The 24,049-nt window shown below is 42.1% G+C and overlaps 1 protein-coding gene across 6 annotated transcripts in view; it reads right to left on the reverse strand.

Annotated features, from left to right (window-relative positions):
- Positions 1-24,049, reverse strand: part of GRIA1 (glutamate ionotropic receptor AMPA type subunit 1) — a 107,799-nt gene that overhangs the window by 11,265 nt on the left and 72,485 nt on the right. For all 6 annotated transcript variants that reach the window (XM_042826220.1, XM_042826219.1, XM_042826218.1 and 3 more), the window contains 4 exons: positions 23,447-23,653; positions 21,855-22,225; positions 4,798-4,996; positions 4,030-4,277 (listed from right to left, as the gene is read on the reverse strand). In XM_042826220.1, coding sequence (XP_042682154.1) covers positions 4,030-4,277; positions 4,798-4,996; positions 21,855-22,225; positions 23,447-23,653 — 1,025 coding nt within the window. The remainder of the gene's footprint in view (positions 1-4,029; positions 4,278-4,797; positions 4,997-21,854; positions 22,226-23,446; positions 23,654-24,049) is intronic.

Below are 24,049 nucleotides of genomic sequence, written 5' to 3' on the forward strand. Positions count from 1 at the left end.
TCCTCCACTTTGGACAGTTCTGGTCAGCTATGAATGGCCTTGTATGCCCTGTGATAACATTGGCATGTCACCAAAAGGTCATGGGATGGTTGCAGCACCATTAAAATGTACACATCTGAGCAAACCTAGGACTTCTGGAGGCTGCAATGTTTTATACATGCACTTCACCCACTGTGAAAAACGTTGCAAGAGTCTGGATGCTGAGCAGACTCTGCTATTTAGAAAGAAGACCGAAGAGCTGGATAGCCTGCAAATCCCAAACTGTGCTGCATTCTGCATTCAGATGTATTCAAATGGGTCTCATTGATTTCACATCTGAGGTTGCAGCTTAACTTGGGAGGTGCAGCAGTGGGTTAACCAGGCTCTGTATGTGAGCACAGTTTGTTTCTGGAGGCTGGCTATCGGGTGCAATGCTGGTGTAGACATTGCATTAGAAAAAAAAAGGAAAAATGCTAAACACAGTGAGACACAAATTTGAAAGGACTTTAAAAAGCATGGAAAAGATGGAGGGCTGAACCGTCCACCAGCAAACCTTGAATAACAATAAAACAGATCTTAAAAAAAGGATTCTGCAGTTCCTGTCTTGGACAGTTCATACTTGTAGCACTCTGTACCACACTGAGAAATCCTCACCAAGGGATCTGTTTTTCATATTGCAACTCTCAAAAAAAGCCTGTCTGTGAGCAAGAGGGATTTGCTGACCTCCACGAGCCCGCGAGGCTCTGCCTGTTGTGATCCTGTCCGAGCACTGAAGCCCTCACAAGGACTGGGAGCCTCCTTCAGGCAGAATCCAGCCTTCAAAAAGCAAAATCCAGAGGCAGTCAAACTCGCTACCAGTCCAAGAGAAGGCAAAGGTGTAGATTTGAATAATTTCCCCTTTTTTAATGTAACAATACCATGGCCAGAGTCTAACTTTGGACGCATTTAAAGCCAATAGAAATGTGTGAGTGTAGCTAGAGAAATAATTTGACACTAAGTAAATCACAATTATTTGTCTTCTTAAACAGAATACAGGTTAATTAGCACTCTGATGTCTGAACCATCTGCAAAAGATTAGTTCACTAATGAGCCAAAATACACTGCAGCTTCTGAGTGGGTGCAAGTTGTTAGAAAGGAAATGCATTGCAGTTTTCCTGAACGCAGTATCAGCCATAGGATTTCTGGAGCTGTGGTCTAAGCATGACTTGGCATTGTTCCTGTGGGGCTTTTGTGTAAATGCCTTTCTCTTCAGTCCATGGGCAGTACATAAATCATACAGAATTTTATCGTGATGAAAGACTTAGAGGTCTGGGGTCCTGAAAAAAAGCTTAAGGTGTTTTTATTTTAACAGAGAACATTTGGTGTTTGTTCGCACGCCCTAAAGAAACCAACTCACATTCATAGCATTTCTGGGGAGCTTTGCTATCAGGCTGGCTGCAAAGAAGAATTTGCTCTCCTTTGCCTACATCTCTAAAACTTCCCTACTCCTTGAGACCAGATTCAAGTTGGATTTCTTGAGTTTTCTTTCCTCTCTTTTGGAGGACTTGGCTTTTTGATCTCTTCCTGATCACCTGTCCAGCAGGGGAGAAGAGCTCCTGCCAGGCAAGTGAATAGATTTTGCAGATGCATGACTATCTCATGTGAGACAGGATCACATGCTGGTGTTGGAAAGTGTCACTTCTGATCATCATAGCCCTTCTCAGACACGATTATCGCAACTGAACTGTAATGTTTGGAAACCAAAAGATGTTCAAAGCCAGGTTTACTTCAGGGGAAAAAACTTCCAGCAGCCCAAGAAAACTAACTGATGGCCTAGGAGGGAAATCTGCACCCATTACAACTCATATAATTATTTCTGCTTTTTCAACCTTCTTTTCACACATCAGTGGCAATATACTGGCATTTTGTTCTCCAAGTAGGAGTAAGATAAAAAAGAAGAGCTCTCATTTAGCATCTTGCTGGGGTCCTTTCCTAATCAGCTGTACTAAATCCAGGAAAACCTGCATATCTACAAAAGTGACAGGTCACAGCAAAAATCAAAATGCAGCCCACTTTCTAAACAACAATCTAAGATAGGCCTGGCTCACATGTACCTCCAAATCTGGCTCAGAGCTTTTACTCTGTGGATTGATGTGAGTGAAGATGAAGCCTGAGTAAGAGACATGCTGACCGTGCTAAACAGATGCCTCATGAATGCCACCTTGCTCAGGGCAATCTCTCACGTGCAGGACCCCAAAGGGAAAACAGACACTACATGAAGACCATATGGAACTTACTAAGATTAAAACAGTTGAAACAACAGGAACAAAACAAACATGATGGGACAAAACCTAACAGCAACTCTTCCAAAGAAACACCATAGAATGGAACATCAAGCATTTCTCCTTTGCCATTAGGCCTATAAGATATTTGTTCTACATGCAGTCGGGATGAAGAAGAGGAAACAAGAAGAAATGTTAGGAAGTTTTGGAATCATGCCTAGCAGAGGGATGCTTGAAGCTGCAAAATTGTTATGACTGATGCAATTTTCTTTCCCTTTTTTCTTATTTCTCTTAGAATTATGATAAATGGCTCCTTCACACGCCAACAATTACAAGGCAGGTAGGATGTTCCGGTTTGTTTGTTTTTATAATATAAAAATTAGGTTACAAGATTGCTGTGTAAAAATAATGAGATCTGCATCCTAATTTCCATATTTGCAAGACAAAACAAACAGTGGCAAGAATGTGATGGAAAACATCTAAAAACTACGAGAACAGATGCATTCTCTTTGGAGGGCTCCAAGGCACTTCAGAGCCTGAACCACTCTGAATGCAAGAATCACCTTCTGGACAACCTGCATTGCATTTATGAACTTTTCTGAAGACGCTTCCAGCAATTGCTGATATGGGAAGTGTTGAATTCAATTTGACCTGACTTGTTAAATGCAGTAGCCCAGATCCTTGGGCTTAACCCACTACCACTTGGCTTGGCTTTCATCTTTTGGGCTGTGTCTCTACACTGGGTTTCACCACAAGCAACCATAAGGCCACACATATGATTTTGGTCAAAGTATTTTGATCAAAATACCTTTAATAAATAACTAAATCAGTTGAACCATTTATGACATCTGAGGATTTACCGATCCTACTAAACCCTTAAGACTCATATTCTTCATGAACATAAGATGAAGAAATTGCATTGCTTTCCATTTCTGAAAGGAACCACGCCTCCAGTGCAACTCAGATCACCATACAAGTTTGCAGATTGTGGTGGTGCCTCTGGGAGCAGGTAAGTAGGCATAATGCACGTTGCAGGTGGCCTGCTCACACATCAAGGAGCATGGCAACGTGCAGTGCCCAAGCTTTGCTATTAACTCAAATCTGGGTGTGTGCTTTTCAAGTGTTTTCCTTTCAAAGGAAAGTCTCTGAAGATACTCCACGTGACAGTTGGCAAAGGCATGTGAGAGATATGGGCCTGGGCTCAGAAATACAGGATTTGTGCCCTTTGACCTTAAATTTTGTGCTTGCCAAAATCCGGCTCTGGATTACTCAGTAAATGAAAATGTGCACTTTTTTTTTTTTTGCAGGAATTCTTAAAACTGGCTTCTCACTCTTCCCATATAGCAATTCCTTTTAGGAAACACCAAAATATTTTCCCCTCAGAGCTCCCTCTGCAAGCATGGATCCAATCCAGGGTTATACCATTCTCTGCAAAGCTCTGCACTTCACATGGCACAGGATGAGAGCCCCATTCAGATAACGCTCTGTGAAACCAATGGTTACATCACAGCAGCCCCCCTGCCATCACCTAATTCAGCAGACACATTCATAGCAAGTGGATCAGCCAAGATCCAGTTTCTAAATGCAGGGCTTGAATGATTAGGTGCTCCCACTGAGCAGCAATGGCACTTTATTTCCCTGCACATCAGTTTTTGTACCCCCTTCCTTCTGCCTCCCCCACCTTGTTGCCCCAAGCTTTCATGATCAGCATGGCAATGGAGACCGAACTGTGTGCATACATTGATTTGCTGGGTGGGTTGGCAAAGGAAAGCAAATCCAAGCTACTTACCTCAGTGCAGACCCCTTTGGCGTTGCAATGCCATAGCCTTTGGAGTCCAAGTTACCTCCCACCTTCATGGTGTCACAGGGCTTCCGCTGCTCGATGTACTCGTTCATGGTGGACTCCAAGAGGTAGGCATACTTTCCTTTCGACTTCCTCACCCGGATCATCCCCTCTTCTGTTGTCCTCACAAAAACGGAGGGTTCAGCTGACTTCATGTATGTCCACATCTTCTCAAACACTGCTATTTTGGATCGCTGCGTAGGACAGCACAAACCCAACAGAAGTGTTAACAGAGGTTGGGGTGCCAGCTGGGATTTCCAGGTGAGACCGAACACTTACCCACAGAGCAGATGGACCATTACAAACAATGTAACAGGATGTTAATGAACCTCCGGCCATTTCCTGCACCCAGGTCAACCCTACCACCTTGCTGCAGGAAGGGCAGGATATCTGTGCCTGGCAAGTGATTTTATTGATCAAACCAAAGGCTAATCAAGCTGGAAGTTAGGAGATGCCTGTAGTGTGGGGAAGCACACAGATATTCCACATTTCTATTTACAGTTGCAGAATATCACAAGTGACACAGTCAGCCATCTGAGCAGCCAAAGGGAAAGCAGATTTCTGCTGTTCTAGGGGCAAGCACAGCAGGTGCTAACATGGCAAGGGGAAGCAAGAGAGAAAAACAGACCTGTGCTGAAGATGAGAGAGGACATTCCTGGAAGACTTGCCAACAAGGAGCTAAGCAAAATTTTTGCATTAAAGTTTCCTTTTTACCCTAAAAAACTCTTTAGTGGAGCCAGCTTCCAGGGTCCCATAGGCGATTTCCGTCTGCTTGGCCAAGTCCTCTGCACTCTCGATGGGAGAAACCATCCTTTCCACTGTGAGGAAGGCAGCCAGGTTAGCTGTGTAGGAGGATATGATGATCAAAGTGAAGAACCACCAGACACCACCAACTATGCGGCCGGAGAGGGACCTGCACACAAAGGAGAGAGGCAGACAGGAGGGGTGTGAAGGTCCAAAAGGTGCAGCTTGTTCTTGCAGGCCTGTCATTTACTCAGGTGTTCTCCTTAAGTCATGCTCTCCAGCTGCTTCTAGGGAAGCCAAGGCTCTGACTCAGTTCTCAATGTACTGAAGATAGAACCACAAATACAGACCAGTGGGGTTCACCAAGTCAGTTCCTCCATCAAAACTCCACATTTCTAAAAGAGATGCTGAATCTCAGAGAGGAACTACAGCCTTAATGAATAATTTGCCTACCAACATCTTCTGGTTTGTTCTTAGCAGAGGGCTAGACAAGATGTTCCTAATAATGCCTTAAATTCTAAGCATCTTGCACAAGCTGCTATCAAATACCCAATTATCTGTAACCATTGGATAGCCATAGAGATAAGTCAAGAAAGCATTAATTTATATGAAAATCTTTTCAAATCATATTAAGGAGTAAAAGATATTTTTTAGAGCCATGTCATAATTCATGCATTCTGCCTAAATTATTTATACTCTCCTTCTCTACATGCAGAGCATCATTCCCAGTGGAGGATAACTTACAATGCTGTTTTATAAAGCCAGACATTCTGACAAGGGAGCTCCTGTCCATAACAACCACTTCATTTCTCTGTGGGAGACCATGTCTCAGTGTTGCTTTTCTGCTGACCTGAGTCAATCCCCTGAGTCAAATCCCCAGGTTTATCAGATGGTAATGGAGATTTCTCATTCTAGCTCAGGGCACTGGACCAGATCATGACAGCATGTGTCATGCTGTGCTGGGTCTGTGTGAAACTGCAGTGACTTACTGTGGGTTAACACAACCTGACAGACAAACCTACATGCTCTATGTATTCTTTGCTCTAATGAGAAAAGAATTCCATACTGCTAATCACTGAAATTAGAGCTGGAAAGAGACTAAGCCCACACAGCCCACCAGCTGCAAGACTTATAGAGATTACACACTTCTAGTTTGTCCAGTCTGGTTTGAAGCGCTGCTGATGCGCTGGGATCTGCTCCTTCAGACATCAGGTAATCCCCTCACTTAGACCAACCCATCCCAAAAGCTCTTCAGACCAAAATTTGAGATCACTGCCTAGCAGAAATTAGGCATCAGCTCCCACACTTGCATTCACAGCACATGGGGCAGAGTGGAGAGCTCTCATTTTTCAGGTCTGCTGACCACAGGCATTGTTCCAGCTATAAGACCAATGCTGCATACTCTGTGCTGCAGCATCTCATACAGTGCTGGAAAAGCAGAAAGCTAGGCACTGTTCTTCCACCATATCTTCAACTCTCCAAGAGAGACGTCAACAAACAACCCATGGAGATGAACAGGGACCCCCATGCATGATTCACCCCATCTATCCCAGGTAGAAGGAGGTCCTCTGGAGACCTCTGTTTCTATTGAGTTTTGAAAGATCCAGAATCACGTGGTTGGACAAGACAGCAAATCTTCAAGAAGCTGAAGTTAGGTGAAGTAAATGTCACCATCTGTGGAGAATACCCAGAGCGGATGGCTGACAGCACAAACATATTTACCTTGAGTTTCGTATTTGGAGAGGGACCGGAGAGGGAGGCGGCTATGGATTCGGCTCACATGTCTTCGGATTGATGGGGAAGAGGAAAAAAATACCTGTCTCTAATTAGTCTGGATGATGTGTGCTTAGGGAAGGAAGCGCTCAGAAAAGGCGCAGAAGCATTAAACAAAAGTAACCGGATAATGTCAGATACAACAATCTCTGCTGATGAAGGCCACTTTGAGCTGGCAAAATCCATTTGCATGGCAAATAATCACATTCATCTCCAGCTGCAAATTATACAGCCTTTCCTTCCTGATGAAGCTGGGATATTTCTGTGGCTTGTTTCAATACCTTCAGCAGCAGGCAGCCGGATTCCTGCCTCTAGACCCTCTGAATCCGAGCAGTATTCATTATTGGCTTATCCCACAGGGACTGCCTGCTGTCAGCTGCAGATGGCTTAAGCTTCCCAGCCCTGCACCTGGCATTGACAGCATGAAAAAGTAACTATAGGGTATTCAGACAGGGAGCAACATGAAGGGCTGAGGAAGCAGGGAGAGGGGGTAGGTGATTCTTTCCCATGGGAGCAAGTCAGGAAAGGATGTGCAGCCCATCATGCATCGTCTCATTTGGGCTCTGTCTACTGCTAGTGCTGGTCAGTTTTCCTCATTAAGTGAGATGCTATGAGTAGGTGAGTGCTCAACCTCATAGACAGTGGAGGAAAGAAGAGGAGATAAACAGCTTGCTGTGACTGCAAGCATGGCTGAGGCTTCACGTGCATAATTCTGTGTTGCATACACTGCTAATGGGCAATGTCTGCCCTCGTTGCTAGACTGACTTGAAGCTAGAAGCTGTGAATTTAAACTGCTGTAAACATACAGCAGAGAAATCACTTAGAATACGGGTTCTTAAGGACATCGTCCTTTCAATCCATGGTTGTGCAGCATCTAACACAAGGGAGCTCTGGCTGCTGGGGGAATCTCTTGGAGTCTAGTGCAATACAAGAGGAAATAGAAGAATAGTCACTATGAAACACTACACAAGGAGATGTGATCCCATGCAATATCTCCATAGCTCGATAGCAGTGGACACAGGTTAAACAGGAAAAACTGGATTTCTCTGGATAACCACGATACTATTCAGATTTTAAGCCAACACCCATGAGTGCTTACCGAAAGTAAGTGGTTGGAAAGGCATTCATGGCAATCTTGCTTTGTTACCCCTGCAGATCAAGCGAGAGAGCAGCAGCACTCCCATCCTGGGAAGCATTTGCAAAAGTGCCGTTGTGATTTAAGAGGTGATGTTCCATTTCTAGAAGTGACTTTGGCACTTGGGAGCTAAAATCTGGTAGAAAGCTGGTACTTTGTGGTATGTTTGTGCTCTACTAATAGCGGTCACAGAGGAGTAGCTGTACCTTGTACTTTTAAGTCACTTTTAAGGTTTGAACATCTCACTCCACAACGAAGAAACAGAAAATGACCTAGCAAAGTTCATTTCTCTTCACTAATGGGCAGTATGGGGTTTAAATTCCCTTGCGTTGAGAACTGACATATCCACGTACTCATCCAAGCGTAACATGGAGGCAATCAGCTCTCTGCCACATGGAAATGAGTTTGTGCCTCAGTCCTCTGCAGAGCTAAAGTGAGATGGAACATACTGCTTAGTACTTTAAAGATATCCCATAGCTATGATGTTTAAATTTGTCTGTTAGACATTTGGGTTTACTCTCATTCGTCACCATAGTAATACCAGAGAAAAGCACTACCTAAAAAAAATCAAACTAAAACAGGAAAGGATAACAGTGATAAGAGGCTTTAGTAACTGGCTAGTTTTGGGATGTGTAAAGCCATGAAACAGCTAGATGGACTCGACTGTACACTTTTCCATCCATATAATTACATCTGCACCCATACTGTTCTTTCTTACACAGCCCAAATTAAGACCTCTTAGTTTCTTCTTCTAGCCCTGCTTGTGCTTGCTAAAATCATCTCCCATCTTCTCCTAGATTTACTTGGGGTTCTGCCTGCCCCTCACAAAAGCAAGAATGAAACGCTCTCTTCCAACAGCACTCTTGCAGAAACAAGTGGTGAATACTCCGCCTCATTATCTGTGGTGTACAATCTACTTAAAATTATAGGTGGTTGGGAACCAGAAATTCAGTACAGTGGAAAATTCTGAAATGGTAAATTAAACCTTAATATTCTCAATTAGAATGAAAAGATAATGGTTGCAAATGCCCTCTAAAAGTAGTATTCTGAAAATGGTTGGTTTGAGTCCATCCAAGCTTTGCATTTTTCTATGAGTTAATGTTTTGTTTCTGAAAGGTATAATTTTGACATAGTAAACAATTCTGTTTCTCCTTTCTCGTTGCTCACACTCGTCTTTCTGCTTTTATAACACACTGAACTCTTACCTACCACACGTATCATTTAGAAGGTAGTTCTGGAATGTATAATTTTATATCTGCGTAATGGAAAAACTGAAGTGACTAAGATGAAATTAATAATTTTCATTTTCTCACTTAGGCAAAATGTTTTTTTTCCACTTCTCACAAAAGCAACATCGTTTCGTCAGTAGAAAACAGAAAAGAATTGTAAGTTCCCTTTGTTCTCATGCAGTGATTTTTATCATGTTCTAGCCTTAGCATTGATGGATTCTTCACAGAGAAAAGGGAATCACGCAGCTATAATCTCTTATTTCTTAAACAAAATACAATCCTTGATCAAACAATTTGCTCTTTGATCTTATCCCTTGCAGAAGGTTGGAACAAATAACAGGTTTTTGCCTCTGCATTACAATTTAATAGAAGCAGCATCATGCACTTTAAAAAAAAAAACATTAATGATGTAATCAGAAAAATACAAAGTAAACATCGGTGAAAAAGCAGCGCCTCAGTCCTCTTCCACTTCTCCCTTCCCTCTTACCAAATGCATTTCATATGGAGAATTACACCTAAACTGACAGCGTTTTAATTAGAAACGCAAATCTGGGATTCTAAAGCCATAGTTGCTTTGGGAGGATTTCCCAGATTTGCTGTTACATTCTATTCTAATAACAGCTCACTTAGTCAACTGACATATTTGTCACTGAATGAATTAATGCAGAACTGTGGAAAGAAAAGCTCTCATATGCCTGTTCTGCTGACTGTGGGTCAAATCTACTTCTGGTCTTCTGCCTACACAGATCCTCTGATCTCTGACACTGTTCACTAATTTGATACTGACTGTAGATAATTTCACAGGTCTGTCTGAGGGCTGACTTAGTAGTGCATTAGTTACAAATGTTTTGCTCCCATTTGGCTCTTTGCAAATTTTCAGCATTAAGCTTCATCAGCCCAAATGAGTTTAGCTTCTTCTGTGTGTCACAGACCATCCAGAACGATTGGTCTCACCATTTTATCTCTGACCCTGACACGAACCCTGGATTTACTTGGAAAGTCTGCGACTAGCCCTAGGAACAAACTGATGTGGGGATTGAAGCTGGGATCAGCTCTGGGTACAGCCATGGACCACATCTGCAGAGCTCTTATCCTCTTACACTCTGCTGTGCTACTGAGTGTTGAACGAGCTACCATTTGTCATCAGATCAGATTAAAATGCACGTTTCCCTGTCTGTGCTGTATCATTAGTTACATCACTCTTTTTAATTTGCATTTACTCATTACCAAATCCTACCTCCTGGTACATGAGTCAGGAGTCCTGAGTACAAGGCTGGCTTTAACACCATGTGCCCAGAGAGTCTTTACTCAGACAGAGGTGGGAATGTTTTCCATTGACATTCTCATTTACCTCTCCCAGCGGTAGAAATCAACTGTTTCTTCCTCATCTCACCTCACAACTGATCTGCAGAGGTAAGAACTGGAAAATTGAATTCTCCGTGGGTAAAGTTAACCAGTGAGAGAGGGTGAGACAGCTGAGGGTGCAGAGAGGTTCTGGGAGTCCCATGCTGTTATCAAAACAAAAAAAAAAAAAAGGAGAAGGAAAAATCTGACATCCCCAAAGCCAAGATGCTGGAAGAAGGCAATAGGGAATGCAGAACTCAGCAGCAGCCAGTTCTCCAAGGAGCCTCAGGGTAACTTGCTGAAGTAAATATTGCAGTGACTGAACATATTGTCGGCAAATACTCAGAATGTTCAATATTCAAATAGGAGCACGCATTTCTAGAAGGCTTTAATTATGTCACTGTTTGTTTACTGTTTCTTTCCATCTAAGCTAATGCCTTTGGACATCAATGTATTTCCCCTCCCCCACAGTTTCATCTCTTCTTTTGCATAATATGTTGAATTTCTTTTTTCAATTTCACTTTAACAGGCAAAACTTCCTTCTAAATTTAGTATTCCTGCTTAGCCAGTAATGCATCTTGTCACTTGTGGTTCTCCTGCCACTGGAGCTAGGATAGCTGTGGTGTTAAGTACCAGCATGACTACACGGATCAACTACATGCTGTTTTCCAGACATTCACTTAGCATTTTGATAGATAAGAGGTACCTAATGGCCTAAAGAGAGGACTAGCAGCCAAGTGCTGTCTTTTGTCCCTTTGGAAGCCTTACCACCACCTTATGGGATCCTGGCTAGCTTGCCTCATGCCTCTAACTCAGTTCCCAGCTGCAGGACAAGGGGATGATTCACATTTATAAACTTCACCTGTGTGGGTGGCACAAGCCATTGGTCACCAGGTGGAATTTGGCTCTGATGTTCTTCTGTGCACATTTCCCCCACTGAAACACTCAATCAGCATCAAATGGAGCCAGCTAAGTAGCAGGTAATTTACAAGCTCAATAGCTATCTGCAGGGTGTGTTCTCCTGTGGTCCTCAATGGCTACACAATGCAGCCTGCTGTCACACAACAAACAACTCACCTGCTCAACCAGCCAAGAGTGATGTTGGAAGCATTTAATGCCATACAAGCATGAACTAAAATGGCAACCAGCCCCTATAGACTTTAGCAGAATCCATGTGCCATCCTTGCTACAAAAACACAACCCCTGAGCAGAACTGGACTATGCCCTTCACCTGAGGGAGATATCATCCCTGAGCAGTCAGAACTGGCTGCTGACATATTTATCCCTAAAACTGCAGGATAATACACACAACCCTCCCAGAGAACTGCTAAAAAAACAACACAGGAAAAGAAAAGGCGACAACAGAGAGGTGATGTGAAATACTAATAAAAAAATAAGAGCCTGATTGAAAGGCAGAACAAATAGACCCAAGGAAGTACACTGAAATCCTTTTCAATATAGGTTCAATGTGCTTCTCAGTGCTGTGATCCAAGGTAGTCTGAGGGGTGAATGTTTGGGCAGAGGCTTGCTGAGAAATGCAATCACTTCAGGCTCTCAACAGCTCCAGTGAAAGGCAGTCATCCCTGTTTTGCAGTTTTTCCAGATACTGCTACAAGGAGAAGCAACTTTTGTTGTGCCTTTGAGCAAAAATTTCACTGTAAAAAAGGCTCTCCATGTATTTTTCTCACTCTGGTGACATTTGTTAGCTTTGCTGAGAAACATTCACAAGGTGACAAACACAAAATTTTGTCAGAAACACTCGTTGGAGTGCCCAGGGAGACTCATTACTAAGGAACTTCCTCAACCTCAGGTAGCCCTGAATTTAACAGCACTCATCCTTCTTCTCAAACAATGGCCAATTATGCCCCCGTCCTTTGCTGTGATATCGTATGCTCTCTCTCATTTTCTGCAGTCTTCTTGATAAAAAGGCTGTTTTCTTTTTTCCCAAATACATAACATATTTCAGGCTATATTTTACCAGTTCTTCCTCTTCCTTTTTTTTTTTTTTTTCCCCCAAGATCTTTCTTTAACCATCTATATGCGCTCAGAGTTTAGAGATCCATTCCTGACATATCTTCTGATCAATGTTATAGTAACTTAGTTCAGACCTCTACAAGGATGTCTTTGCCTTGGTTCTTGAATTTATTTTTTATCTATTTTAATCTTCTGCTCAGATTTCCCAATTTGAGAAGAGAGACACCCTTTGCATAAGCAGAGCATTTTCACACAGGAAGGTTTCAATGTTATCAATATTCCCAAATTTTCACTTTCTTTTCTCTTCGTATTTGATTTAAAATGGGATAACTGACCAAGATGGCAGGTGAGAAATTTTCTCAATTTTCAATTTTGAGGCTTTCTTTTTTTTTCTGGAAGAGCACAGCATATTCCTTGTAGGAAAGGTAGGGAATGAGTGTGGACTCTTTTCCCAGCCAGTGCCTTTTAGAAGAGCCCTATGTGCACAGAAATGTCTCTCTCTCCATATTTAAACTCCAAAACTGTGAAGAAAAAACAGTGTTTCTGCTGTCCCTATTTTACCTTCTAACATCCATTTGATGATTTCTTTTTGAAGGCTTTGGAAACACAGTTGAGATGAAAAGCTGCTCCCTGCCTCTGTCTGCCTCTCTGCAGACAGAGATCTTACTGAGAGCTTCAGGGAATAAGTGAGGAGAAAATTCCTCCTAGAGGAGAGCATCCTGTGCGCTGGACTGCTTCAAGCTGGGTCCTTGTGGACTTTGTGGCCCCCACGTATCCACGCTGTGCATGTACCTATTGCTGCTTTTCCCTTCCGCCATACGAGGACACCTCCCCTCTTCCCTCTGTTCACACATTTGCCTCCTATTACTTCCCATCAGACTGCACTGGGAGAATTCATTAGTGTATACAATATGCTTTGAGGTTGTCCGAATAACGGTGCTGTTACACTTTTTCACTTCTATAGGCTCTTTTATCTGAAGATCAAAGTACTTAGTTATCATTACCATGACTGGATTATTGCTGCTTAGCCTTTGGATCTAAGGGTAAGAAGCAGCTCTTCTGGGTAAGCGTTAATGAGAATTAAGGGATGGTTTTATTAAATTAATTGAATGCCTTAAAGTGTGCTAATGCTGTAGAAAGGGGTGCATCCACGAGCTGTATGCCCTTTCTTACCACCTGATGGTTTGAGCTGTGTGACCCACGCTGCCCTCTCAGATGAATACTGTGAGCAGCCCCTCTGAGACATTTAGTGCCTTGTCCTTTCGAACTGTGAGATCTCATCTCAAGATCTTGCTCTGTCTCAGTGCATTCATTGATCCCTAGAGAAGACAAAGCATTTTAGGTTTCTTCCAAGCATGACAGTCATGAAAATACGTGCTGGACCAAAACAAACTCAGAATGCCCTGGTGAGACATTTGCTTGGCTGAAGCTTTTGAATGAAACAGAGGAAATAAGAGAAGGAAGGAAGGTGTGAGGACAAGGTGGGGGGAGCTTGCATAACCTTGTTTGCAGACCCTATCACCAAAAACATGGCCTTCTGAGAAGAAACTTCACTGTTGGAGAGCAAATAACAGCTCCCTCCATCTTTACAACTCACACTCATCCTGGCATGCAGCACACTCAGCAGGGAACTCCACCAAAACTCCCTTTGTACTGAGAAAACTGAGCAAAAAGTATTTCAAAGAATGACCATCCATGTCAACTCCTTGTGGCTTTAATCAGTCCTTCATTCTCCTTCCTACTTCTGTCTCTTCGTTTTTCCTCCATGAATTGCTTTTTTTTCTAGTTAACTCAGATTGAGCAAATCCTTCCCAGTTAACAAAACAGCACCTCTTTTGGACTTTATGAATTTGTCTTTGCTTGTTCACTGTTTTGGAATGTTACAATGAACCTGACTCCCTGGCAATACACATACCTAAACTTATTGCACAAAGGTGTTTGGGTTGGTGCTTCCCCAGTTACCAGGATAGGTAGCTGAGATGAAATTTGTGTTCTGGAAAGCAGAACAGGAATAAAAATCTCAAACTTCAGTGGAAGAAGGTGACTACTCCAAGCTCCTCAGATGAAGGCCATGAGGTTTTGGCCAGCTCTGGGGAATCAAATCAACAAAGAGCAGCTGTAGATGCTCTGTGTGTCATGAGCCAGAACGATTTCAATTGAGGAGCTAAATGCTCATTCAACTGTGTATCCAGACAGTGTGCAGATGATATCTTAGTGCTGATAAAAGTGATGTACAGCATATGGATGAGTTATTTAAACAGGGCTTCCCTGTGAAAACACACTCAGGGTTTCCCGTCTTAGCCACAATACTTTTCTGGAGTGCCTGCATTAGAGCAGTGTGCGACAGGCAGCCTTGCACAGGGCACGACTTCAGGGAGACGGAGGTCACTGAGCTCCTCACAGCCATTATTCTTTGACAAAAGCACTTGGCAATCTACCTAGCTATTAGGAGGATGCAACCATGTGTGTTCCTGGCTGCAGCTCAGGAAATGTCAGGCCCCAGCTGAGCCGACTGCTCGGGGATAACAGGTTATGAAGACAGAAGAAAATGAAAAGAGAAAGTGTGTTTCTATCACTGATTGAAAATCAGCAAGTTGGAGCAAAGCTTACTAGGGAGCTCTTAGAGCCCCTGAGGGGCTCCTGCTGGAGTCGCCAAGAAGGCAGTCAATCTCATGTACCCATATAAATCACAGTGTTTGACACACAAATAGCATGTGCCATTTCCATATCCCAAATGTCCTAGTAAAATTTCCCAATAGATGGAAAATATCACCAATGCACTTTTAGTCTCCACTTTTTTTTTTTTTTTTAATTTTGTTTTCAATAAAAAAATATCAGAAGCATTTATTCATTCCTAAAAAAAAAAAAAAAAAAGGTTGCAAATACATTTTTAGCTTAATAAATATGTGTTTGAGTCAAGTGCTCCAGTTCTCATTTTAAATACAGCTGGTAAAAAGATTAGTACACCTATCACTCAGTGAGGGGACTTTCAACACATCCCTTGCTATCCTTCAGCAACCCCGGTACTAAAGGCCTGCAGTCAGAGCCATGTAGGAGCCTCTAGATATGCCTGATAGCAAGACTACTCCATGGAATTGGATAGCTAATTATTCACTTCCTATGCCACATTTAGAACTTCTCAGGTGGAAGAGCATGGAAATCTAAGAGATTCATTTTTCCCTTTACAGATGAAATAGCATTTTACCAACAACATTCTCTCTGTTACTTAAGCATTTCCTTCTTCTGAGACCCCTGTATCCATCAGCATTTCGTCAAATGAAAAAGAGGACAGCAAGGATGACTATTCTAAGAGAATTTCCATTTTCCCCCAGCTGCCACATTTTGGTTGCCATGGCAGTGCACAGGCTCCAAAGGGCCCTGCTCAGTTGGAGATTGTGCAATTCGTCAAACTACTCCTCTGGTGAGTCACTTTTCCTGGTTAAGTTTGTTACAGAAATAAGTGTGGTCATCAGTTCTGGTGGTTGCAAATGCCGCTCTTACCGTGTGACCTGAATTCCCTCTCCCTGGACATAATTAACTCTGCCAGCTAGAGATAATTGCAAGATCACTTGGTACATTTTTGAAAGGAAAGAAGACTTCCAGAAGTTCAAATACTATACATATCTATATTTACTGTTATTCTTTAAGACCAACACGACCTCATCTGTTCAAGCAAAATGCCAAAAATAAAAGGTCCTTTCTCCCCATGGACAAACCTCCAAGTCTTCCAGATTCACCCAATAGTGGAGCAGTGATGGGGGGATGCCAAACTAACCTTGTCCCATTGGCAGCCCCAGCATCAGGTTGCTTGTGCTGCCCATGGAAGTGACAAATTGCTTTGTCCTTCTCTGCAAAAATATACCCTTCACTTTGAGTACTGGTACTGCAAAGATGGCACCAGAACTGTGCATCAGACCAAAAAGACAGGCAGATGCATGGGGCATCAGGGAAGATGCTCACTGAAATCAAGAAGAGTTCCCTGGCTTTTGCTGCAGGAAGGATTTTAAATCCTTCTGATTGCTAATTGCATTTAGTTCTAATTTCCCTAAATCTCTGTTTTTAACAAAATCAGTGCCTTGCAAAAGCAAGTAACCAAAGTACAGAACAGAAATAATTCCATTGTTATAACCCAAATCAAACCTCACACACACACACACAAAAATAATTTGTCCTAACCAATTTCTGATGTAGATCCTGTCTAGAACTGAATAAAATCTTTCAGTGCTAGGAACATTCTGAAGAAATTTGAAAGTGTAGCTATTTTTCAGAATCTCTGGAGGCTAGTTTAGAAAAAAACATCAACAACTTGTAGTGCAATTTTACTGTTATTTCCACCAGCTCTGTGGCTGAAGTCTCCTGTGGTTTTGTTCAATTGATCTAAAAAGGAATGTAAATAAAGAGGAAAAATGGCAGAGGAAAGTACTCAGCATTAATTACAGGTACATAATAAATACTGCATTTGCTCTTCCACAGATGTAGCACAACAGAGCGCCTGCAGAAGAGGCTGCAGTGAAATATAAGCCTGGCTGCATGCTGCCATAGATCAGTCAGAGTGCACTGTTTCCATGTCACTAAAAACAAATAATGATGTCCACAAGATAGATGTAAATAATTGACCGTACTTATTGACTAGGTAGCTGCCAGCATTTGTATCTCCCTTCCCACCTCTGTGTGTGTGCACTCACCGCTCATGGCAGCTCAGCTCAGAGCGTGGCTGCAGCTCTGCACTGTGCCAATGAGTTGGGTTTCACTTCACTCTTTGTCTCCAGCCAGTCGATGGGTGGATCATATCTTGCTTTGGGACATGCTGCTATGCTCCCCACCATTTCCCAGCTGTTCTCCCTTCCAGCACCTCACACAGCTCAGCCAACACAGAAACTCTTCTGTTCTTGCATCCCCACCGATGCTCTCAAGATGTCCCTACTCAAGTCTGGCTCTCTCCCAGCCCCAAGCTGTGATGAAGGCTTCATTTTTCATTTCCTTTCCAACTGACCAGGACATCTCTAGCTCTGTTCTCAATATAAAGTGCAATTACTGCGAACAATTTCATACCTACATACAACCTGTCATCACATTTCCCTTCTACTCGTGACACACTGTGATCTGAACCTAAAATATATACATTTCATTCCCAAAGCACAGTATATAGGATACTTCCATGAAGCCCTGTTCATTTTTGGAAATGCCTGTTTAGTTTTCCTCTAACATGGCACAAATGATGGCTTTATTGACTGGGTGATGTAGTGTGATATTTATCTCTCTGCCAAGCTCCAGTGAGGACAAGGCTCCTCTGGTCACTCAGCCAAGAGAAAGTGTGTATATTCTATCTCATGATATCTTCAAAGGAAGAATATATTCTGGGAGATATATTTTAATGGAATGTATTTTACTTTAGTCAAGCATAAGTTTTCTGAGTCAGAGAAAAGGTAACCGGATTCAATTTGATATTCTCTAATACAGCGGAGGTCTCTTTTAGGCTCAATCTATATGAAGAAACACATTTGGAGATAAAAAATAGAAGACCAAGCAGGGAAGCAGACAGATAAAACGTACTTTTTGTTCCCTGCTTTTTTATAATTTTCACTGCAATCAAATCATTTAATTCAGAGAAAATGATGGGGCAGATGAAAAATCCAGATGCCTCATCCTGCTGCAGAGGAGGTCTGGAAGCCCAGATGCCACCTTGGTCTCCTCAATGGCCTTGGCTTGGTCTGAGCAAGCAAAGGCAGCAGGGTATTGGATGTTAGAGAGGTCCCGCTCTCCACAGCTGCTACACATAGGGGTTATTTTAAGCTCTGAACACAATTTATCAAATAACATTTCTGAAGAATGGTACAATATGAGTCATATTTACTTCACATTTCACTTGCTGCAGGCTCTTACTATTGGCTGTGAGTTATTTATTACTTCTGAAGCTTGCTCTGTGAATCTCTGTGAATCTCCTTTCTGGGTCTGTATTTCACATTTAATGAGTGCTTTAGCAATTTCATGACTGTTCTCGAGTTGAGATGGCACTTTGTGCAGCCTCATGGTTTAGGGCCCATTTCAGACTTCACTGATTTCTGGCCATTACTATGTACATGAAACAACTCACAACCCAAAAATATTGCTTCCCTCCCATTCTGCTGTGTTTCAGACACTACTTTGAAAACACAGATTTTGTGGATGATGACAGGATCCATCTCACCTCAGCAGGACAATTTACTCCATGTGGCAGTGACTGAACTACATCATTAAGTCAGTGATGGTGCAGAGGGGGAATCCCTGGAGGTGCTTAAGGCCAGGTTAAATGGGGCCCTGGGCAGTCTGACGTGGTGGGGGGCAGCCAGCCCATGGCAGTAGGTTGGAAATGGATAGGCTTAAAGATCTCTTCCAGTCAAAGACATTCCATGATTCCACAGTTCCATGATATCAGACTCCAGTGCTTACAGCCTCCTTTGGTCAAAACTATGCAGGTACACTTGGGTAATTTAATTTATGACTTAGGAGGGCTGGATTCCTTGCCCATGCTCATATTGCAGCTTTTGAAGGCATGGCTCATATTGCCATTTTGAAGGCATTAGGCATTGGGGGTTGGACTCGATGATCTCTGGAGGTCCCTTCCAACCCCTACAATTCTGTGATTCTGTGATTCTGTGATTACAGGGTCTGCCATCAGACTATGCTGAAGTCTTCCATTGACTGGTTGTTGTATGGGCTTTGTCACACTTATCCAGGCTACACTTAGACAAGAAAGCTTCAGAGCTTAAGGAATACCAGTTGACCTCATCCTTGGAAGCTTCAGTCCTCAGGTTAAGAGGCTGTGAGCACATAGCCCATAGGTATGCTCTGTCTCAAGTATCTACAGGTCATTAAATTCACAGTGTTCCTTCAAAGTTTTGGATAGTTCGTGATCAGCATGCTTAAAAGCCTGATTAAAGTTCTGACTAGTAAGTCTGTCCTTTAAAAGGACACAACTTTCCTTCAAAAGCAAATCTTGGTCTCTGTGGGGCACTGAAGTCCCCTGGGGATTGGTCTGAGACCAAGGAACATACTTTTACAAGAGCAAGGAGTTGCTGCAAACCTCACTCCCCACTGTGCTAAGCGATGTGTCTGCAGTTTTGATCTTACTATTTTTTTGGTGATAGATACGTAGTGGCATATGCACTTGAAAACAACATGCTCTGCAAAAAAAACCCAACAAAACAAAACAAAAAAAAACCTCCAGACAAATTTCCCCTACTCCTTCCCAAAACAAAACTGAAATAAACAAACCAAAACCTCTATGGAAACAAAATACACCCCTGCACTTGCTCCTTTCTGCTGGGGAGAGAATGACGAAACAGATGTATAACAGAAGCTATTTATGTTGATTAATACATTACTGGGGAGATGCTGAGAGATTGCAGTGATAAGTTTAGAAGCAACTGTACAGCAAATGTATTGGAATAGAGCAGATCCCCACCTGCCCACCATGTCGTTGCACCGAGCATTCATTTCTAAGTGATGTGTCACAGGAATCCTGCACCAAGTTCGTGTGAAAAATACATGTGAAATACAGAGCGTGCTCAAAGCCTTTCTGTACAACAGCATCCTACGAAAATTCTCACCCTTCTGCTTCCTTCTTGCTTTCACATTTCACAGAAATATTCTACTCCACCTGCATCCATCACAAGGATCCATCATAGAGTGCTGGGACTTGCAGCAATTCCCATACCTTCAAATTCTCTTTCTTGCAAGTATTTGTCACCAGAAAGTGCTCTTTTCTCAAAAATAGATTCCAATAAAATTGTAATTTTCATTATCAAGACAATCATATAACATGAAGATAATGACACAATCGTTTTCATTTCCCATTTCAAAGCAAAATAAAACAATGCTTTGTAATGGTGATTCTAAGCATGTTGTTTAATGAGATAAAATCTTGTTATTTGGATGAAAACCACTGAAAACCAAACCCAACAAAACCCACAAAACCCAATGACTTTTTTATGAAAGATGTTTCAGAATTTGCTATTCCACAAAGTCCGAGCTTTTCACCTGTCTGCACTCCTCCTTGGAATTGCAACTGGCTGTAGAAATGTCCCCAGAGGAAGACATTCTCTTTCCTAAGAATAATGATGACATAAATAACAATGAGAATGAAAATGGCCATAACCTGATCCTAACACATGGGGCAGTGTTACAAGACACAGTTGAATAATAAAGTTGAATGAACGAAGTTGAATTTTCCTCAGCAGGGAAGACTTCCTGAATGCCCCTTCTGGACTTCGACTAATAAATGATCAGATGATAAAATATATTCATAAAAGCTGTCACTACCAAATTGCCTCACAAGATCTCATCTCCCTGCTATCTCAAGTTTATTAATACTTGGAGAAATTGACATCCAATGGCCAACAAGCTGGTGCTTGGCCTGCCCCTGCCATCACATGGGAGCAGTGCTGAGCTGCACGTCGTTATCTTTGCCCGTCAAAGGAGATGTGGCTCCTTTTCATCCCCTGATTTCTGATACTATCCCAGCATTTGGAAAATTAACTCCTATTGCCTGCATTCACTCAAAGCACAATGTTATCCTAGGCTCACCTCTGGTTCTGCCTCATATGAAGTTAGATAGGCCACAAGAAAAATCCCTCAGACATTAAAGATATTACTTACTGGATATACAACCTATGCCAATAAATAACAAAACCTATTATAACAGTTCTCACAGCTATTTTGTTCCTATGTTTTGAATTCTTTTCTTCTTGCTTTTGTATAACAAGATATGAAGGTTACTTGTATCTCAGGTTCCTTAATAAGCAAAAACTCTACCATAAGACCTTCAAAATGAAAGCATTTATTTCCAGGCCTTACAAATACACCTCTACTTGTGTCTCTATCACAAATTCGCATCTTCTGTATTTCATGCAGTTTTTCAGCCACCTTGTATTGTGCCTGCTTTTCCAAGAAAAACTACTTAAGAGAAATTTTAACAGTGAATACAGAGGACAAGCGATTCCCATCAGAAGACTCTTTAGGAACTCTTTGGACTTTGGATGCTATTGAATGTTCAAGCAGCAGAACTATTGACTGAAATGGGAACCAAAAGGAAAACTCTGTACTTCTCTGACCTTTCCAAAGGCCAATAATACTTAAAGCCACACAGTTCTCTACACAATTCTCTCCATAATTGTTCAACAATAGTTTGGCACAGACTATATAGCCTTTTATTAGGCATCTACTATATTATTTCTCCCTGCTTTACTGGAATTATATAGTTTCCCAAAAATGCTGAATGACCTTTTTCTAATAGCGACAAAGTAATGACTGACAAAAATTGATTGCAAATGGGTGGCTTTAGAAAATTGCCTGCATTTCTGTAAATTACCCCAGAAGATCTCAGTAGCATAAATTTAGAATGGTATTTTCTATGGTCCCAAGTTTAAGGCCCAAGTTCACAGCTGAGACCCGTGAACTCTTAGTCCCTTCTGAATTACAAACCAATGCAGAGAATACAGTACTGTTCAGGAAGGATGGTCAAAGAACCTGCTCAGCTCCAAAGCATACACAAAGATTAAATCACTTGAACTGGAATAAGGAAGATGACTTACCTTGGAGAAATATCACATCCTTGCTGCATAAAAGCTCCCAGGGAGAACCAGAGACTGTTGAATATCCCAAATTCATTCGTTTGATCGTTGGCCGGCTGGTCCCGTCCTTCCTCAAACTCCTCGGTGTGCCACTCATAAGGGCTGAAGCGACTCACCAAGAAGAGGACAACGCTCACTCCAATGTAGGCAAAAACAATGCACATCCATATTTCATAAGCCAAAGGGTCCAGAAAAGAGAACACTCCTGGTTTGGACTTCTGAGGCTTTTTTATCATGATAGAGATACCTAAGCTCATAAAAGGTTTGGAAAAGTCTATAACTTCTTCTCGAACCAGAGTGATGGTTAATGGTGCCACAGCAACATCAGCCCTCTGAAAAGGAGAGAAAGAAGAGTTGCATTCTGGGGATAAAGCATACCTACTAACTCCAGCTTATTTTACTTTGATCTCTGTTTAACCCTACTATCTGAAAAGTAATCAGACAAAACCAATTGCAGGAGAAATTGTTGAAAAGAAGCAGCCTATAACATTGGTTGATTATTTCCATTTTATCAATAGTGATCACTGGTTCTATTTTGAAATTTCCTTTTCCAGCCACCCAGCTCCAGTGTGATTTATCCACTGATGTCACAGTTTGATGCAGAAGATTTTGCTAAAAGAGCCTTATCATCCAGACATCAAAAGAGGTAAGGAAAGGCCAATCGCCTGAAAAAGGACACCAGGATGTTTACTTCCATCAGAAACCACTTTTTGGTGGCATAACTGATGCAGTAGAAGAAAAAGTTCCAATGACACTGATGTGCACTTTCCATTTATTTTATAATCAGTCTTGAAAATGGAAAGGGAAATGCACTGAAATGGTTGTCAGCATATCCCGTCGAGATCTCAGCAGGACTCAGATCATCCATTTCTCCAGCACGACAACAGACAGACTTGGGAACTGATGCTCCCTACGCTATGAAGGGTAAATTGCACCCCTCTGAAGAATGACTTGAAACACTGCAGATGGGGAATTATCAGAGCAAATCAGATCTAGAAGTGTAGGGTGAAGGGATATATTTGAGCAGATGGAAATGAGTGATTAGACCAAAAATGTCAGATTCACCAGACATTCAAGGTCAAGCTGGATGGGAATCCAAGCACCCTGATGGAGCTGTAGGTGTCCCTGCTTTTTGCAGGGGAACTGGACCGGATGATCTTTAAAGATCCCTTCCAACTCAAACAATTCTATGATTCTACAAATCTACACAGAGTTTTTGAAATCTTACCTTTCTTCCATCCTGTCATTATCAAGTAAGTATAAACTATAATAAAATTTGGAGATTCTACTCATGAGAAAGTTTAACCTTTCAATACTTGTTCTTCCAAAAATTGAAAGAAAAAATATTCCTGTAGCTACGGAAAAGAGAACACTTTGACATTTCTATGGGCACAAAATGTGCTGTACCATCCTGAATTAAAATGTTTCCTCTGGGCTGATTATATTATCTCAGCTGCAATCCTCAAAACAGCACAGGCTGATGGAAGGTGGGGATCCTTTTTACTATAGGGCCTGAGACTGTTCTCAAGACAACGAAAAAGGGGGAAACTCACCCCATAAACAAGTTCTCCCACCATGCCGTTCCATGTTTTGGTGTCGGGGTCCCGGGCTCCATACTTCCCATCTCTGACAATCTCCAGCCTGTAGTGGTAGCCAACATGCTTTGCAATCTCAGCAGCAAGCTCCACACAGTAGCCTTCATACCTTTCATTGCCTTCAAACTGGTTGGCATTCTTCTTGAGCATCACGTATGGGTCTTCCTGGCACAGAGGAGACCAATATTGAGCCACTCCACCTTCCCAGTGCTTTAGAGACTCAACATCTTTGCTTATGACCTGCTTGAAAAGCCCTAACTTTGTATGTATGTACCAAAGGGAACTGTCAACAAACAGTGGGTTAATTTAGGAAGTGCAATTAAAAATTATGCAAAAAACGTGTGCAGCTTCTGCATTTATAGACTTCAGGGCAATGGAGATGCCTGGAAGGATTTGGGTGACAAATCTTTAATTGTGGCTTGGTAAGGATTATTTAGTACCTTTCAGCTATGATTTTTTAAAGGAATGTCCGCCTGTGTGGGCACAGACAGAGACAAATCTGCTGGGCATGAGAGAGCCCTAAAGATGTTTAATTCAGTTTGGGTATTGTGTCCTCTTTGT

This window comes from Centrocercus urophasianus, unplaced genomic scaffold (assembly GCF_019232065.1).
Source record: "Centrocercus urophasianus isolate 14NV4802_14NV808 unplaced genomic scaffold, USGS_Curo_1.0 seq_26, whole genome shotgun sequence".
Taxonomy (NCBI): Eukaryota; Metazoa; Chordata; class Aves; order Galliformes; family Phasianidae; genus Centrocercus; species Centrocercus urophasianus.